The 19,243-nt window shown below is 44.8% G+C and overlaps 1 protein-coding gene across 3 annotated transcripts in view; it reads left to right on the top strand.

Annotated features, from left to right (window-relative positions):
• sema4gb (sema domain, immunoglobulin domain (Ig), transmembrane domain (TM) and short cytoplasmic domain, (semaphorin) 4Gb) overlaps positions 1-19,243 on the top strand; it is a 32,106-nt gene that overhangs the window by 6,979 nt on the left and 5,884 nt on the right. For all 3 annotated transcript variants that reach the window (XM_014159034.2, XM_014159040.2, XM_014159033.2), the window contains exons 2-9: positions 1,244-1,517; positions 11,562-11,710; positions 13,188-13,250; positions 13,967-14,065; positions 14,231-14,324; positions 14,458-14,571; positions 16,370-16,524; positions 18,737-18,912. In XM_014159034.2, the coding sequence (XP_014014509.1) occupies positions 1,385-1,517; positions 11,562-11,710; positions 13,188-13,250; positions 13,967-14,065; positions 14,231-14,324; positions 14,458-14,571; positions 16,370-16,524; positions 18,737-18,912 (983 nt within the window). In that variant the 5' untranslated portion in view covers positions 1,244-1,384. The remainder of the gene's footprint in view (positions 1-1,243; positions 1,518-11,561; positions 11,711-13,187; positions 13,251-13,966; positions 14,066-14,230; positions 14,325-14,457; positions 14,572-16,369; positions 16,525-18,736; positions 18,913-19,243) is intronic.

Here is a 19,243-nt window from a genome sequence, read left to right as displayed (position 1 = left end):
ATGTAATATTTTGAGCTCCAAATAGATGTACAATTTTTGGGGGACAGATTTGAACTGTTTTTCAAAGCGTTTCAAGCGAAATCCTGCGCGTGCTGTTTTGTTCGACCCTTTCGTTCGTTCGTGTGTTATGATCCAGGCGTGATACAGCTCAGGCAGATGTCTTTACCTTTCCATGTGCAGTTTCCATGTTGTCATCACGGTGACAACAGATAGGCCGTCATCACCTGGCCACCTTGCACAAGCGACACCATCAACACAATAGTGGCAGATGGGTGAGACCCTGGTGTGTTTACACAGTAGGCTGTGTGCGTGTGTAGTAGTGTTTCTCAACTCTGATCCTCAGATACTCCCAAGGTTGCTCGTTTGTGTTCCAGCCTAGCACTAGGACACCTCATTCAACTCAACTAATCACCAAGCCCGTTTGAATGAGTTATACCTTGGAGGTAGCCTACCTACACAAGGACTGGAGTTGAGAAACACACAGACATACAACAGAGTCAACCTTCCAGAAAGAGTTGCCTCCCTCTCTCTTTTCTCTCTCTGTGTGGGATCCTTTAGAGAGGTTCGAGTGCCCTTGTTGCTACTACAGAGTTCATTAGCCACATCATGTCTTCTACTGTGAAAACATTGTCAGAGAGGCAGCCGGGGAGATCAAGGCTATGGGAATTCTCCTGTGTCACCGTGCGGAGGAGAGGAGAACAGGATTCATGGCAGAGGCCTTTGATCAGTGACAGAGCGCGTGAGTGCAGGAGACCAGGCGAAGACTGTGCTGATGGCATCGGGCCTAATCACTAGATTAGTCATCAGATAGCCTAGCCCGCCTAGCCTAGCCCCCTGACGCACACTGCTAATTAGGAAGTGGAGAAGTGGAGCCATGTGCCAGAATATGAGAGAAAACAACAATACTTCTTCATCATTGACTTTTTAAATTGGTGTTTTATGTAACACATCTTGTACTAATTGTTCCTAAGCTAATGTGGGGTGACGCAGTGTGATTATGCACAAATTCAACCAGGCCCAGGAAATCAACACACACACACACACACACACACACACACACACACACACACACACACACACACACACACACACACACACACACACACACACACACACACACACACACACACACACACACACACACACACACACTCTCATCTAAACAATGGCATCTATAGTTGCAAGTTGCGCTATATCCTTATGGATCTCTGTGAGGGATAACATCTGCTTTTCTTCTGTGTAGAGTGAGCCTTCCAGACTGAGAATGACCTAGAAGCCACCACTGCTGAGCCCAGCAGAGCAGGATATCATTCTTGTGTGTGTAAGCAACAAGGTGTGTGACAGAAAACAGGGCTCCACCTGCACCCGGGTCAGCCTGTCAAACATGGAGGGCCACGTCACACTGCTGCCCCCCCTGCTGCTGCGACTCCTCTGTAGCCTGTCAGGGGTGTGGGGGTTCCCCTTCGGCCCCATCCTTGACATGGACGTCACCCCCAGGACCACAGTGTTCTCCCAAGGTAAGATCAGACCAAGGCTGCAGCTCTGCTGTACACACTTAGAAAAAGGGTTCCAAAAGGGTTCTTTGGCTGTCCCCATAAGAAAAACTTATTTGGCTCCAGTTAGAACCAATTTTGGTTCCAGGTAAAACACTTTGGGGTTCTATATGGAACCTAAAAGGGTTCTACCTGGAACCAAAATGGTTCTACCAGGAACCAAAGAGGGTTCTTCAAAGAGTTATCATGTGGACAGCCGAATAACCCTTTAAGGTTCTAGATAGCATTTTGTTTTCTAAGAGTGTATACTAGTTAGAGCCAGAAAGTTGTCCTGTCAACATGACTGCACCTGACATAGAGAAAACTCTGGGACCTAGCTATAGGCCTAGGAGTTTTTCCTGGTCAGATCACATGGCCTGGGAAAACTCCTGGCTCTACTTATAGGACATCTACTGTGTACTAGTATCATACTCGGTGTCCTGATTCAATACAACTGACTTTTAACAAGTGGCACAGTTTTGAAATTTACCCTGAAGACAGCCAGCCCCTACTTCCAGGGAGTTATTAATCGTCTTTCTCAAGTCAAGTCCTAGTTCACTTAGTTCACCGTGCAGCTCTAATGAAACACTAGAGAATATAAGAGGACCCCATAGAAGAGGACCCCTCTACAGTGGAGCCCTGACCAATGCCTGTGTAGAAAATGAACAGGGGATTTTACAAAGGGGTTAGGGTACATCATTTACATGCAGCAGCATCTCTTTCCCTCCCATATCAGCTCAGCCTCTCTTTGTCTATCCACTGCAGCATAATCTATCACCCAGAAAGCTACTCTAGCAAAGGGATTACCCAGCCCTGGCAGGTTCTTCAGATGACTATACTGTACCTGGCTACTCTCTCTTCTCCACTCCTCTCTACTCCTGACTCGAGAGGAGGAATATTATTAACAGAGGAGGGGAGTAAAGAGAGCCTGGTGTATCGCCTTCCTGGACAGTGGTGCCGTCACAAAACCAGGCTATTATAGTCGAAAGAGATGGTTAGAGATAAGATAGACAGGACTTTTAGGGGGGTTAAAGGGGACATAAAACCACCCAAAAGTATGGGTTGAATATTTCTTCCCTCTACCCAATCAGGGAAATGGATTCCAGATGATTTGATGTGTGCCCTATGGAAATCATTTTTTTGTTTGTTCAGAAAGCCTCTATTGCTAAGTCGGTCTATCACAGTCGATCTTATTTTTCTCCTTGTCCTTGTAGAAGGAAACCCGTGACCTACATTCAGTCTCCCATGGGCTGTGTGTGTGTGTGTGTGTGTGTGTGTGTGTGTGTGTGTGTGTGTGTGTGTGTGTGTGTGTGTGTGTGTGTGTGTGTGTGTGTGTGTGTGTGTGTGTGTGTGTGTGTGTGTGTTGGTGTGTGCATGCATGTATGATCTCTACTCACATCTAAAATCTGCACGTGCATGCACCCCCAGTCACTTTCACTTAGGAGAAACATGCCCCAGTGCAGAATGAAGAGTGGAGAGAGTAGCACCTCGTAGAGAAAAATGGCCGCCGGGGCAAATGACTGTAATGTGTATGAAAATTAGGGCTATTCTATGTGGATGGTTGCTGGTGGTGGTACTGTATGGCCACCGTTGGTAGTCTGAGATTTCAGCTATATTTATCTCTGTGGGTGGGGTGAGAGGGAGATCATTAATTTGCACTATGTTTTACAGTTGGTCTGTAGGAGTGGGTGTACGTTGACTCACAATAAATCTCGCTAAGAAATGGCATATCTGACATACTGAAATTCAAAAAATGTGTATGCGTGCGTGTTTGTGTGCGTGAGTGTGTCTCTCTGAGGTTAGATGAATGCCTGTCTCTGGTCTGAACTCAAGGGAGGAACCTAGGGGATTGTCTCCCACTCTCTCCGCTGGTGCCAACCAGACCTGAAGTAATGGAAACATGCATGCAATATTGATGCATGTGTAAGATCTGTCTACTGTTGCTATGAGGAGAGAGTGCAGCGGAGGTCTTGATAGTGATGGATTTCTGTGTATTATTTAGTCATTGGTTTAGAATATTGCAGTTTTTTCAGTTGAAAGGGGGAGATTTTATGTAGACTAGCATACCACTCCTGAGGCATGTAGCTATGTTCAGGACTTGCGATAGTAAGGTTAATAATTGTCAATAGTGATCTGTTATTCACATTTCAAATCAAATCGAATTGTATTGGTCACATACACATATTTAGCAGGTGTTATTGCGGGTGTAGTGAAATGCTTGTATCTATTTAGTCAAGTCAGTTGTTGTGTCTAGGTGAACAGAAAAAAAGGACTCACTAAAGTACTAATGAGTTGACATAGGCTCAATCTGAAAACAAGTGTTTTGTCTCTCTCAGCCCCTAGAGTCTATCTCTCTGCCTTTCGTTCTTCTTGTTGGATGCAGCATCTCACAATTTGTTCTCACCAGTCAGTGTTTGCAGAAAATGGCTTATTGTAATGTGACACTCGGGTGACAATGGAGAAGAATTGGACATCTTAACCCTGGTGAGTTATCCAGTGATGCTCTGATCGATCTCTTTCTCTGGTGTTCCCTGAGCTCGGTGGTTGACAGAATCTTAGCAGAGACAGACTCTGCCTAGATACCTGAAATGGCACCAGGATGTATGCACTAACTGTAAGAGTTTTTGATACCATCATAAGACAAATATCTCTGCTTTTTGTTATCACTGTGCATGCACTGCTTTCATTGTAATATCGTCTTTCAGAAAACTCATGGTAATAAAAAAAAGATTGGGAAAAACATAGTCAGGCTGATGGAGATAAATAGAAAGGGTTACATTGTGACAGGCAACCATGAGAGTTGCATAAGGCCAAAACAACAGTTCTGCCAAACATCACAAGAATGATGGTAAATATGACAGACCACTCGTGATAGAAAGAACACACTTGTTTATGTTGACAGTGTGTGGGCTGTTCTATCCGATGATTTAACGAAATGAAGCCACTAGTGGTGAGGCAGCTATGCCGATCCTTGGTCGAAATAATCGATTTTTAGATATGCTAAGACATTTTAGAGGTTTTTGAAAGTAGGAAACAGGAAGTGTTGTATTCTTGATCATTTATTTTTGTCAAACTTCATTTTAAAAGTCAGTACTTTATTGTCTTGCTTCTCAAGATGTACATTTGAGTGAAATTTATTCCAATCATGTTCTATAGAGAAATCTATGATAGTTATGACTAGAAGGCTAGAACTCTTATGGTTTGCCTTGTCAGGTATTGGTGGACCAATACCTGACAAGGCAATATAATAACATTGATCAATTTAGCAACAGCTGACAGTTCTCACCAGTGTCAACAGTGGTTAAGTCATGTGTTGTCCTCCCAGCCCATGTACCCGTGTGTGTGTGTGTGTGTGTCATGTGCCTGTGTTAGTCAGTCAGAGAGGATCAGGCGTGCACAATGAGTCACAAGGGCAATCACACACAGAACAGCTCTATCCTCCCTCAATCCACACAGACACACACTAGATTTACTGTGCTTTTGGACCGACCCCAAGGAGAGGAAAACAGACGGACACACACACACAACAAAACAACACAATAAAACACACACACATCCTTTGTTCATCTATCCATGAAAGTACCTGTAGGGACATAAACTCTTCACATACATGAACATACATGAACATACATACATAAACATACATGAACATACATAACATACATGAACATACATGAACATACATACATAAACATACATGAATATACATGAACATACATACATAAACATACATGAACATACATAACATACATAACATACATGAACATACATACATAACATACATGAACATACATACATAAACATACATGAACATACATAACATACATAACATACATGAACATACATACATAAACATACATGAACATACATGAACATACATAACATACATGAACATACATACATAAACATACATGAACATACATAACATACATAACATACATGAACATACATACATGAACATACATAACATACATAACATACATGAACATACATACATAAACATACATGAACATACATAACATACATGAACATACATACATAAACATACATGAACATACATAACATACATAACATACATGAACATACATGAACATACATAACATACATGAACATACATACATAACATACATGAACATACATAACATACATAACATACATAACATGCATGAACATACATAACATACATAACATACATGAACATACATACATGAACATACATGAACATACATAACATACATAAACATACATGAACATACATGAACATACATAACATACATGAACATACATACATAAACATACATGAACATACATAACATACATAACATGCATGAACATACATACATGAACATACATAACATAAACATACATGAACATACATGAACATACATGAACATACATGAACATACATACATAAACATACATGAACATACATGAACATACATGAACATACATGAACATACATAAACACAAATTCATTCTCAGACCTCTTCTGATGCCGAGAGAGCCGTCCCTCCTTTTGCTCTGTGAGACAGGTGAAATGGCATAGGTGCAAAGCGTGTGTGTTCAGTTTACACACAGGGTGCATTCCACGTGCGGCACTAGGGACAGGGGTGAGAGGTCACAGCGACAGCCTCCCTCAGATCCTCCTATCATCGCTGCACGACAATGGTAGATAGAAGAAACCGCCCCGTCGGCTCAGACTCAGCTGGCACTCTCCGTCGCTTGTTGACTCTCCTCATCGATTTGTCAACGGAGCACAAGGTGCAGCTTGAACAGGAACCATAAGCCAGTATATGTCTCTCTCTTTTTCTCTCTCTCCCTGTCTCTCACTTTCCCTGTCTCTCTCTCTCTCCCTATCTCTCTCTTTCCCTGTCTATCCTGTACTTCTCTCTCTCTCTCTCTCTCTCTCTCTCTCTCTCTCCCTATCTCTCTCTTTCCCTGTCTCTCTCTCTCTCCCTATCTCTCTCTTTCCCTGTCTCTCTCGCTTGGTCTCTGTCTATCCTGTCTTTCCCTCTCTCTCTCTCTCTCTCTCTCTCTCTCTCTCTCTCTCTCTCTCTATCTCTCTCTTTCCCTGTCTCTCTCTCTCTCCCTATCTCTCTCTTTCCCTGTCTCTCTCTCTCTCTCTCTCTCTCTCTCTCTCTCTCTTTCCCTGTCTCTCTCTCTTGGTCTCTGTCTATCCTGTCTCTCTCTCTCCCCATCTCTCTCTCCTGGTCTCTGTCTATCCTGTACTCTCTCTCTCTCTCCCTATCTCTCTCTTTCCCTGTCTCTCTGTCTTGGTCTCTTTCTATCCTGTACTCACTCTCTCTCTCTCTCTCTCTCTCTCTCTCTCTCTCTCTCTTCCTCTCTCTCTTCCTCTCTCTCTACCTCAGAAGTGCACAACTCAGGCCCTCAAGTTTCTGAGTATTTTTGCTGTCTGCCTGTGTGTAAGTCAGTTTCTAGTTGATGTAAAAAGTATATATGAAATCAGCAGGACTGGGGCCCTTGAGGACTGGATCTGTGCCTAATAGATTCTTGTTTTTTCCATAGTTGGGAGGAAGCCGGGGCCGTCCTAGTACTTATGTCTATATAATCGTATTCTTCTGTGTTGAGAAAAATGTACCTTCTATGACTGTGATATGTGGTTGTCTCACCTAGCTATCTTAAGATGAATGCACTTACTGTAAGAACTGAACAAAATAATTAAATCATCATAATAATTTTATTGCGTTCATTGTAGGATTCAACTTTATTTTCAAGTAGATTCACCCAATATAAGTTTTTCATTTTCACATGAAGAGGGTAAAGTTGGGAATAATTTTACGAGCAAAATTCAATAATTGTCACTCCCTGACCATAGAGAGCCCTCTGGGTTCTCTATGGTGTATAGGTCAGAGTGTGACTAGGGGGGTTTCTAGCGTTTGTATTTCTATGTTGGTGGTTTGTATGGTTCCCAATTAGAGGCAGCTGGTAATCGTTGCCTCTGATTGGGGATCATATTTATGTAGCCCTTTTTCCCACCTGCGTTTGTGTGATATTGTTTTGTGTGATATTGTTTTGTGTGAGTGCATGCAGCACCACGTAGTTCACGTTCGTTGTAGGTTTTTTGTTTAAGTTTTCACTGCAAATAAAGATGTGGAACTCAACACACGCTGCGCCTTGGTCCGTCCATTATCACGACCGTGACAATAATCGTCACATCCCTACTTATGTGTTTGTTTGGCCTTAGAACGTTGCCTTCGGAGCAGCTCATAGGTCAGGCTTCTGACAGACATCAAGGACACTTCGCCCCCGACTGCCTTGGGCAGCGGCCATTTTGCGTCATCCTCATCATCGTCATCATGGTCGGCCTATTTTTAAAATGTAGAATCCAAGGCTATTCTTGGATTAGTCAAATGAAAAAATGAGATTTGTTTTTACATTGCCACGGGTTGTCATTGTGTTAGCATAACAGCACAAAATAAAATAATATGGGACAAAACATAATGTTCTTGTTGGGTTTTGAGAAAGGGAGAGTGATACTGAGTGTGTGTGTGTCTGTCTCTCTGTGTGTGTGCACCTCTTTGTGTGTGTGCGCACAGGTTTGCTTGTCTGTGTGTGTTGTTCTGCTTGTGTGTGCCCTGCTGTGTCGTGACTGCCCCCCCCCCCCCTCCCCCTTTCTGCATAACCTCCAGTGTGGCCTGACCTTTGAGTTGGTCAGTGGAGAAGAGATTCTCATGGCTCACTCATGTCTCTGCCTGTCTCTCTGACTGCCTGTGTCTCTGACTGCCTGTGTCTCTGACTGCCTGTGTCTCTGACTGCCTGAGTCTCTGACTGCCTGTGTCTCTGACTGCCTGTCTCTCTGACTGCCTGTCTCTCTGACTATCTCTCTGCCTGCCTGCATGCTAGTCATGGGTGCTACTCATAGTATCACCATTGTATCCCTGAGAGACTGTTTGTGTGGGGAGGAGGTTTTCAAAGAGGTTAGACAGCATAACAAAGTGACTTTACCAGTGACAAGTGACAACATGTAGTATTTGTTGTAGTAACTGGCAATCCCAATTTTTTTGTCATTTAAGCCATTGCCGTCTGCGAGGGTGGTTGAATTATGCGAATTGTGCACCTGTCCACAGAGATGTATCGAAGGACATTCTCTACTTTTTTTGTCAGAAACTACAGTAATGCATTTGATGACATTATTAACCCTATCAGAAGAACCCAATAAATCTGACTGGCATGATTGTGTGTATTATAAGTCTTGGCACAGTGTGGTCTCTCCCTAGTGTGTTTTATTGAAACCATTTGTCAACCCTTATAGAAGACCATAGAGTCAAAGCATGATTTAAATTAACCACATGGGCTATAAAAATGAAGAGTCACACATTCTATCAATCAAATCAAATTTGATTAATCGCATACATATATTTTGCAGATTTTATCACAGTTGCAGCGAAAATGCTAATGTTTCTAGCTCCAACAGTGCAGTAATACCTAACAATACACACAAATCGAAATAAAGAAATTAAGAAATATCAGAATGAGATTCCAGTTGGTCAGACCAACGTTGAACAGTCTTTACATGGGTGCTTCATGTTTAAGTTTCTGCCTGTAGCCGTCCCGGAAGGGGGAGTAGCAATGGTCAAGAGTGCTGGATGAGCGAGGAGCTTTGGTTGCATTTTCCTCAGATTTCCTTTATTAAAGTCTACAGCTACAATAAATGTGGCCTCAGGATATGCGCTTTCCAGTTTGCACATAGTCAAGTTTAGTTCCTGGGTGCTGTGTCAGCTTGGGGCAGATATATCTTGGGAGGTAATGCGGTCGGCATTTGATGGTGAGATATTCCAGATCAGGAGAACTTGAGTTCCTGAACGTTACCACAATCACACCACGAGTAGTTAATCATGAAACATACTGTACACCTCCACCTTTCTTTTCCCCGGATAATAATTTTTTCCGGTCTGTGCGAAGGATGGAGAACCCGGCTGGCTGAATGGACGGGGACAGTATATCCGGAGAGAGACATAATTCCGTATGTTACAGTTCCTGATGTCTCTCTGGAAAGAGATCAGCGCCCTGAGCTCGTCTATTTCATTGTCCAGGGACTGAACGTTAGCAAGTAATATACTTGGAAGCGGTGGATGGTATTCGCACCTCCTGAGTCTGACTAGGAGCCATGGCCGCGGGAAGATGTTTTGGGTTAGGGCTGCTGTTGTCAATTTTTTTTTTTTTTTTTAATTTAGATTTATCAGGGGGTGCCGCAGCACCCCTAGCACCCTTACTTCCCGCGGCTATGCTAGGAGCCCACTCCTTATTCCTTTTCTCCGGCGGTGGCGTCAGGATGACTGGAATTGCCTCAGGGAGTTAAAAGAAAGGATCCAATTCAGTGAAATCTAATTTCTGGTCGAAATGCTGATGAGTGATCTAATATCCATAAGTTATTTTCGGCTCTAGGTAATAGGTAATAATAGGTAATAATGGTAGGTAATAATGCAAGAAACGTTCTGAGCAAATAATGTAAGAAATAACATACACAAACAAATCAAATATGCAAAATGGGATAGGCGCTGGAAACAGGGCGACCATGTCTGTCGTCGACATCATATATATATATATATATAAGCTCCCAGTAATATTGGGTAATTTGATTTATAGCATCTGCTCACAACCATTGCATGTTTCTATGTTGTAAATCTTAATATCGTGGGGTAGTAGAAGTGATGGTTGTGTTTGAAATGGGGTATTGGGGGAGGGCATTTTGAGGGCATTCAGCATTCATTCAGGGAGATGTGCCCCAGTACTGTCAAATCATATAAGCGTACAAATGCCACAATTAGGGCAATGTGCGTGTGTCTGTGTGCCATTGGGGGAAGGGGTGCACAAGAAGGGTTGATTAGGGTTATCTCAATCCCTGCATATTGTACAGCGCCTGAGCTTCATATCCCTTGAACAAATACAGCAGACAAACAACACAAGGTTACACATTTCTTTCATTCCTTTGTGTTTTGACCTTAATTCATGGAAACGGATCAAACTAAATATTTTATCAGTAGTCTGGAACCTCTGAAATGGGGGCAAGCTGCTCCGTTTCTACGAAGTGGTGAAAAAGAGGTCATTGTTTTCATCTAGGCTGCTATATTTAAGATGTGATCTTATTTAGTGGTGAGGCAGATAAGACAGTATTTTAGTTGTGAGTAGCAGTACTGAACATTCATTGATGGAGTTTGAAGATAAAAAAAGTGAGGAGTATGGGATAGAAAGAGAGATTAAGAACGGGATAGAGGCGGACAGAGATGACGAGAATAAATGTGAGATGGAGAGAGGGAGAGTTGAACAAAAGGAGGGAGGAATAATGGAAAATACACTGAGGAATGTGAGTCAGCATGGTGTAGATGGGTATAATAATTTAGCACACATCCTCCTCTTTAATTTCCTCTCCTCCTTCCTCGACCCTCCTCCCCCTCGTTTTCCTTTCCTCCTCCTTCTTCCCCTCTGTTCCTCCTTTCCTCTTCCTCCCCCCTTTACTTTGGTGAATTGATGGGAGTATGTCCCAGGCTGCTTGCAGTAATAAGAACTTATATGCATGACGTCCACATATTGATTTACTGGGGACGGATGCACGCTTGTCACAGTCAATCTGTTGCACTTCCCATTTACTTCTGATAGATAGTTAAGCTACCGGAAAAAATGATGAATCGGTAGAAAACACAGCCTGATATAATGTCACCAAGACCATTGGAAAGAGGAAGTATGTGCATAGTTGAATATTCCAACTATATAACTTTAAGTACAACTTTAAGTACAGACAGTTTCAATCTATGAGGCAAGACTTACAGCATACCTAAGACTGGAATTCCACCAGATCCAACATAGTAATATTTGGGGAATATTTTCTTATTCTGAAAGTGGAAGCATCAACTTGTGGGTCTAGTACTTGGCAGTAGTAATAGTAATTATAATTTTTTCCAGTAACAACACCATTCTGTGACTTTATTTGACCAAACTGTGCAAATACCACAATGCAGGTTCAGTTAAATCGACCCCAAAGACTCAGTAAGTTTGTGTGTTTGTTTTCAGGCCTGTTAGGTTGCCAGCGTTTCAGCAGCCCATCTCAAAACTACAGCACACTACTACTGGAGGAGGACAATGGGGTGCTATACGTGGGGGCCAGGGGGGCTCTCTATGCCCTGGACACCACCAACATCTCCACGCCTGGCAACCTCACGGTGAGTGCCGGGATGCTAATTTGCTAACGTTTAGATTGGCATTTAAGTTGTATTGTATTTGTAACTGGTTAGCTGATACAGCACATCATATCACATGACCGGTATGTTGCAATTTGCAAAACTAACCCTCTTTCACAAATCTTTTTCTCTTTCACAACTTTTAAACAGGACAGGCTAAAAATAGCCTTAAGGAGATTCAGTAAATCCTATTGTACGTTCATTTTCTTCAGTGTGGGCATTGGATTAAATGCATGGGGCAAGTTTACTCACGGGCCAACAGAATAGATTAAAACACAGTGTAGTTGATGGGAGTAACTGGAGTATTAAAATGGAGTAATAAAATTGAGTATTCACTGGAGTATTACAGTGGAGTATTCATTGGAATATTACATTTACATTTACATTTAAGTCATTTAGCAGACGCTCTTATCCAGAGCGACTTACAAAATGGTGCATTCACCTTATGATATCCAGTGGAACAACCACTTTACAATAGTGCATCTAAATATTTTAAGGGGGGGGTTAGAAGGATTACTTTATCCTATCCTAGGTATTCCTTAAAGAGGTGGGGTTTCAGGTGTCTCCGGAAGGTGGTGATTGACTCTGCTGTCCTGGCGTCGTGAGGGAGCTTGTTCCACCATTGGGGTGCCAGAGCAGCGAACAGTTTTGACTGGGCTGAGCGGGAACTGTGCTTCCTCAGAGGTAGGGGGGCCAGCAGGCCAGTGGTGGATGAACGCAGTGCCCTTGTTTGGGTGTAGGGCCTGATCAGAGCCTGAAGGTATGGAGGTGCCGTTCCCTTCACAGCTCCGTAGGCAATCACCATGGTCTTGTAGCGGATGCGAGCTTCAACTGGAAGCCAGTGGAGAGAGCGGAGGAGCGGGGTGACGTGAGAGAACTTGGGAAGGTTGAACACCAGACGGGCTGCGGCGTTCTGGATGAGTTGTAGGGGTTTAATGGCACAGGCAGGGAGCCCAGCCAACAGCGAGTTGCAGTAATCCAGACGGGAGATGACAAGTGCCTGGATTAGGACCTGCGCTGCTTCCTGTGTGAGGCAGGGTCGTACTCTGCGAATGTTGTGGAGCATGAACCTACAGGATCGGGTCACCGCCTTGATGTTAGTGGAGAACGACAGGGTGTTGTCCAGGATCACGCCAAGGTTCTTAGCACTCTGGGAGGAGGACACAAGGGAGTTGTCAACCGTGATGGCGAGATCATGGAACGGGCAGTCCTTCCCCGGGAGGAAGAGCAGCTCCGTCTTGCCGAGGTTCAGCTTGAGCTGGTGATCCGTCATCCACACTGATATGTCTGACAGACATGCAGAGATGCGATTCGCCGCCTGGTTATCAGATTTTAAATAGATATTAATCAGATATTAAAGAGCAGTATTCACTGGTATTTAAATGTTGGCATGTTACACTGTCCATCCTCCCACTACCTATTTGGGTGACATGAGAGGTCATTCTTCTCCCCCTTACAGATTGACTGGGAAGCTTCGGCCGAGCAGATGAAGCAGTGTCTCAACAAAGGAAAAGACAATCAGGTACAACCCATTGCATGTAGCTCACACCGCTCTGTCTGTCTGTCTGTCTGTCTGTCTGTCTGTCTGTCTGTCTGTCTGTCTGTCTGTCTGTCTGTCTGTCTGTCTGTCTGTCTGTCTGTCTGTCTGTCTGTCTGTCTCTGTATGGTCTGGTCTGGTCTGTCTCTGTATCTCTGTCTGTCTGTCTGTCTGTCTGTCTGTCTGTCTGTCTGTCTGTCTGTCTGTCTGTCTGTCTGTCTGTCTGTCTGTCTGTCTGTCTGTCTGTCGTCTGTCTGTCTGTTGTTTTGTTGTTTATGGTCTGGTCTTCTGTCTCTGTCTGTCTGTCTGTCTGTCTGTCTGTCTGTCTGTCTGTCTGTCTGTCTGTCTGTCTTCTGTCTGTTGTTTCTGTCTGTCTGTCTGGTCTGGTCTGGTCTGGTCTGTATCTCTGTCTGTCTGTCTGTCTGTCTGTCTGTCTGTCTGTCTGTCTGTCTGTCTGTCTGTCTGTCTGTCTGTCTGGTCTGGTCTGGTCTGGTCTGGTCTGGTCTGTATCTCTCTCTCTTTCTCTCTCTCTTTCTCTCTCTCTCCTCATGAAATGGTATAACAATGATGTGCTGTTGTTATTATAATGTAATAATGTAGTCCTCATGCAGAAGGAGTCAAGTGAATGTGTTAGCCTGTGTCTCCAGGACTAGGTTGATGCTATGTAGGTGTATAACTGTCCTGCGTTGTCTCTCCTACAGACAGAGTGTTATAATCACATCCGCTTCCTACAGAGGTACAATGAGACTCACCTGTACGTCTGTGGCACGCACGCCTTCAGGCCCCTCTGTGCTTACATAGTAAGAGCTGTTATTCCTGTTACTGGAAACTTCCTTGTTTACATTCTGGCTGCCAACGTACTGCCATTAGCATGCTGTGTTATCTGTTTTGTTATGGTGGTGGTGTGATTTATATCCCGTGGTATAGTTATTGACCCTTTCTCTTCTGCTTCTTCTCTCTATCAGGATGTGGAGCGCTTCAGTTTCTCCTCTGGCTTCGAGGAGGGCAGGGACAGGTGTCCCTACGACCCAGCCAAGGGCTACACCAGCCTCCTTGTGGGTAAGAACCTTTATCTACTCCTTGGGGTGCACTATTTTGCCCTAACCAAGCAGTAAGAAGAAACTGAGAGACGCTCTTCGATCTCCTGTTCTCTCTCTCTGACCCCTCCATATCACTGTCTGTGGTCTGTCAGACGGTGAGATGTTCTCAGCGTCCCAGTATGAGTTCCGCAGCTCTCCGGACGTTCGTCGGAACTTCCCCTTCCCCACTCTGAGGACAGAGGAGGCCCCGACCAGGTGGCTGCTGGGTAAGGACAGATTATGGCCCATCCCTTATCTTATACGCATTGGTCACATTTTGTGGCTTGATCCCTACGGTTATGCAATTTTAGAATACCAATACCAAAACTGTCATTTTGATTCATAATACTACAGCTATACGGTACTAAGCAGACCTTAGGGTATTTTCAAATACACAGCCAAAAAAACAACTACTTCAAATAGACACATGGTTGTAAATACATGCCAATACTTTTCAATTTCCAAATACATTATGGCAATATTCAACTACTTGTGAAAATAATTAAAGAAACTTTGTCAAAATACACTATATATACAAAAGTATGTGGACACCCCTTCAAATCAGTGGATTCGGCTATTTCAGCCACATCCGTTGCTGACAGGTGTATAAAATAGAGCACACCGCCATGCAATCTCCATAGACAAACACATCACTGGAATGGCCTTACTGAAGAGCTCAGTGACTTTCAACATGGCACCATCATCGGATGCCACCTTTCCAACAAGTCAGTGTGTCAAATTTCTGCTCTGCTAGAGCTGCCCCGGTCAACTGTAAGTGCTGTTATTGTGAAGTGGAAACATCTAGGAGCAACAATGGCTCAGCCGCAAAGTAGTAGGCTACACAAGCTCACAGAGCAGAACCGCCAAGTGTTGAAGCGCGTAAAAATCGTCTGTCCTCGGTTGAAACACTCACAACCAAGAACTGTTCGTCGGGAGCTTCATGAAATGGGTTTCCATGGCCGAGCTGCCGCACACAAGCCTAAGATCACAATACGCAATGCCAAGCGTCGGCTGGAGTGTTGTAAAGATCGCCGCCAATGGACTCTGGAGCAGTGTAAACGCGTTCTCTGGAGTGACGAATCACGCTTCACCATCTGGCAATACGACGAACAAATCTGAGTTTGGCGGATGCCAGCAGAACGCTATCTGCCTGAATGCATACTGCCAACTGTAAAGTTTGGTAGAGGAGGAATAATGGTCTGGGGTTGTTTTTCATGTTTCGGACTAGGCCTCTTAGTTCCAGTGAAGGGAAATCTTAATGATACAGGATACAATGACATTCTAGACGATTCTGTGCTTCCAACTTTGTGGCAACAGTTTGGGGAAGGCCCGTTCCTGTTTCAGCATGACAATGCCCCGGTGCACAAAATGAGGTCCATACAGAAATAGTTTGTTGAGATTAGTGTGGAAGTCCATGACTGGCCTGCACAGAGCCCTGACCTCAACCCCATCAAACACTTTTGGGATGAATTGGAACGCCGACTGCAAGCCAGGCCTAATCGCCCAACATCAGTACCCGACCTCACCAATACTCTTGTGGCTGAATGGAAGCAAGTCCCTGCAGCAATGTTCCAACATCTAGTGGAAAGCCTTCCCAGAAGAGTGGAGGCTGTTATACCAGCAAAGGGGGGACCAACTCCATATTAATGCCCATGATTTTGGAATGAGATGTTCGACAAGCAGGGGTCCACATACTTTTGGTCATGTGGTGTAATTGTTTCTAAATGTATTTAAAAGTAATTCAAATACAGTAAATAGTATTTGAAACCAGGTCTGGTACGAAGTACTGGTCGAAAACATAGACCATTTAATATCCATTCCTTCATAATACAAGATCTTCCTTCACTTTAGCGATCTTGAATTTATACCCTGAGGTCATCCTTGCTTTCAGCCTACATTATCTCTATAGAAGTAGGTGGCATGGTAGCAGGTTGTCAATAACATGAATCTCTCCATAGTATGTGCTTTGTCCGAAGTTGGACAGAATATACACAGAATGATGGTGTGTTGTTATTGTGTGAGCAGAGGCGGACTTTGTGGGCTCGGTGCTGCTGAAGGAGAGTGTCAACAGCTTGCTGGGCGACGACGACAAGATCTACTTCTTTTTCACGGAGAGGAGCCAGGAGCAGATGGCCTACCCCAGCCAGACCAGGGTGGCACGGGTTGCCCGCGTCTGCAAGGTAGGCCTGGAGGGGGAAACGTGTTATGTCATTTGGGGTTGCTCTAGAGGACGAGCTCAATGGCTGGAATGGAATGAATAGATCAAACACAAGGAAACCAGCCATCACTATGAGTCTGTCCTCCGATTTCGCCCTCAACCAGCATTCTCCCGGAATAGCTTCCCTTCTCACCAAAACTCCAGGCCAAACCTGGAGGGTTGGCAACCTTATATTGAATTAATTTAATGTACTTCTTGTTTTCAGTTCTGAGGAGAGGAGTAGCGAGCTTGCTCTTGGAGTGGCCTGTGTTTTTCATTCACATTGTGCTCTCACCCACTGAGTGAACTTCAGGTTGATTATTGTTCCCTTTCACATCTTGGCTGCTTTCTGAAGGACTCCACAGTGTGCCACTGTTGCCAGGCAGGGTAGAAGCCCACCCAACCCCCGCTGCAATGGTAGACTCTCTTTCTCTCCCCACTTTCTCTCTCCTCTCGCTCGCTCCCTCCCCCCACTCGCTCCCTCCTACCTAATTTTACTGGAGATCAGACACTGTGTCAGACACTGTGCCCAGGAACCACTCCTGGAGATACAGAAAACGGTTGTTTCAACACTCCACCTCCTCTCTCTTTGGCTGTGCCTGGTGTAACTGTAATCTTCATGCTTGCAGTCCCCCTCTTTCAAAAATTCAGATTTCTGGGAATGGGGTCAAGTCTGCTGCCTGTGCCCACTTTGTGGTAGTGGTGGTGGTGGAGGGGTAGATTGTGATGGATCCAGCCATAACTGGGCCACAGCAGACCATGCAGATGTCAGTCTGGGGGGCGGGGCGGCGGGGGGGGGCCCGACTCGGCACAGTGGCAGTCACCCATGATGATGACAGTTGCAGCGGCGACAGATCCCCAGACACAGAATTCACATTAGTCGCTAGCCAGCGACAACTGGAGGATTGCCACTGGTCGGTCTGCTTCTCAGCCAATCCCCAACCTTCTTTTCATCGGCAACCCACATCTACGGTGTGCAATCTATTGCACAGCCATCCAGTTGCCAGATGTGGCATCCATGCTTGAGGCGGGCCTACTTGGCTATCAGCCTATATAGCTCTTAGCCATAGCCCCTACATGGCTTCTACCACTCGTTTTAGACCAGTGACAAGCACTAACAAACCTGAACCAAGGGCTTGGTTCGTTAATAGGTTGATCAGGTGTGCTACTGCTGGGCTAGAATGAAAATATGCACCACTTGGCACTGGTCCACTTCCTCCACAATTTATTTTCACACAGGCATATCCTCAGGGTGCTGTGCTGGGGTCCTTGTGTCTGTTAACAGAGATTATGAAGTGACAAGATGATTAGCCACGGAGCGTGTGCAATACAATTCACCTGACAGGCTGTCAGCAACATCACCACAACCAACATCATCACAACCCAAATATCTTTAGTCTTCTATACCGGCTGCTTGTGCCTAGATTTGGATGGCGGCCATCTTGTCTCTCTGCCCAGAGCTGGTTGCCAACTCTCACCAGGGGTCTAATTCACTAGGGAGAAGATTAACCTTTAGTGCTGGTGTATTTCTCTGCTTAATCTTCTCTTTTTTTTGCATTGAGAACAACGCTATTGTTCTCGATGGATCAGCCCTTTTTATGTATGAGTAATGTGTGCTGTTTTGTGTTTGTTTTGGTTACTTTGTTTACTGTGATTACAGTGTTTTGCGGCGGATAAAGTACTGAGGCTGGGTAGAGAGATGATAGAGGTCTATGAAAGACAGAAATGAAGAGCGATGGGTGTGTTAAAACCCCGCCATACAAAGAGGGGAGAAATCTCTGCTCTAAATGGGGTGTGCTAAATCACTCTATTCAGGCTTCTTCTCCTCCGAGCGCCTCCTCTGCTGCTGCTGCTGCTGCCCGAAATGCAATTGGAGTAAATGTGTTCAAGTAGGCACACTGTGAGCCTCAACTGAACACTCTCATTCAATGGTGCTCAGTGCTGCTTCTAGTGTGTGCGGTGGGGTTGTGAGTAAGTGTGTGTGTGCGTGCAGGGGGTGCGTGTGGGTCTGTGTGTCTGCCTCTGTGTGTGTGTATACAGTATGTGGATGAGTTTGTGGTATGTGTACGTATGATCATGAGTAAACCTGTGTGTGTGTGTGTGTGTGTGTGTGTGTGTGTTACTGTATGAGTGTGTATCTATGTGTGTGACTGATGTCCTGTCCATCTCTCCCTTTCTCCCCCCCTCCCTTCCAGGGTGACTGGGGCGGCCAGAGGACCTTGCAGAGGAAGTGGACGACCTTCCTGAAGGCTAGACTGGTGTGCTCCGTTCCTGACTACGAGCTCCACCTCAATGTGCTGCGTAGCGTCTTCGTACTGGAGGGCCCAGACGTACACAGCACCGTCTTCTACGGGATCTTTGGCCTGGAATGGTAAGAGGATGGAGCAATGGGATTTATTGTCTACCATACCACTACTGGATAATTGTCAACTGGCTTTATACTGTTGTGTAGTCATGCACTCACCACTTTGTATGCAGAGATGTGTGGTCTGTTGACAGTGTAAGTAGTTAGTAGTTTGTTGTGGTTATCGGATGGGAGATTGTAGGCTGATAGTGAATGATGGGGAGTGAGAGAGGCTGACATTGGGGCTGCAGGCTGCAGTAGGAGCATATCAATGACTCTGTCAGGCGAGGATAGAGTAGCAGGCAGCTGTGTGTGTGTGTGTGTGTGTGTGTGTGTGTGTGTGTGTGTGTGTGTGTGT

This window comes from Salmo salar, chromosome ssa19 (genome assembly GCF_905237065.1).
Source record: "Salmo salar chromosome ssa19, Ssal_v3.1, whole genome shotgun sequence".
NCBI lineage: Eukaryota > Metazoa > Chordata > Actinopteri > Salmoniformes > Salmonidae > Salmo > Salmo salar.
This window is presented reverse-complemented; position numbering and strand designations above follow the sequence as displayed.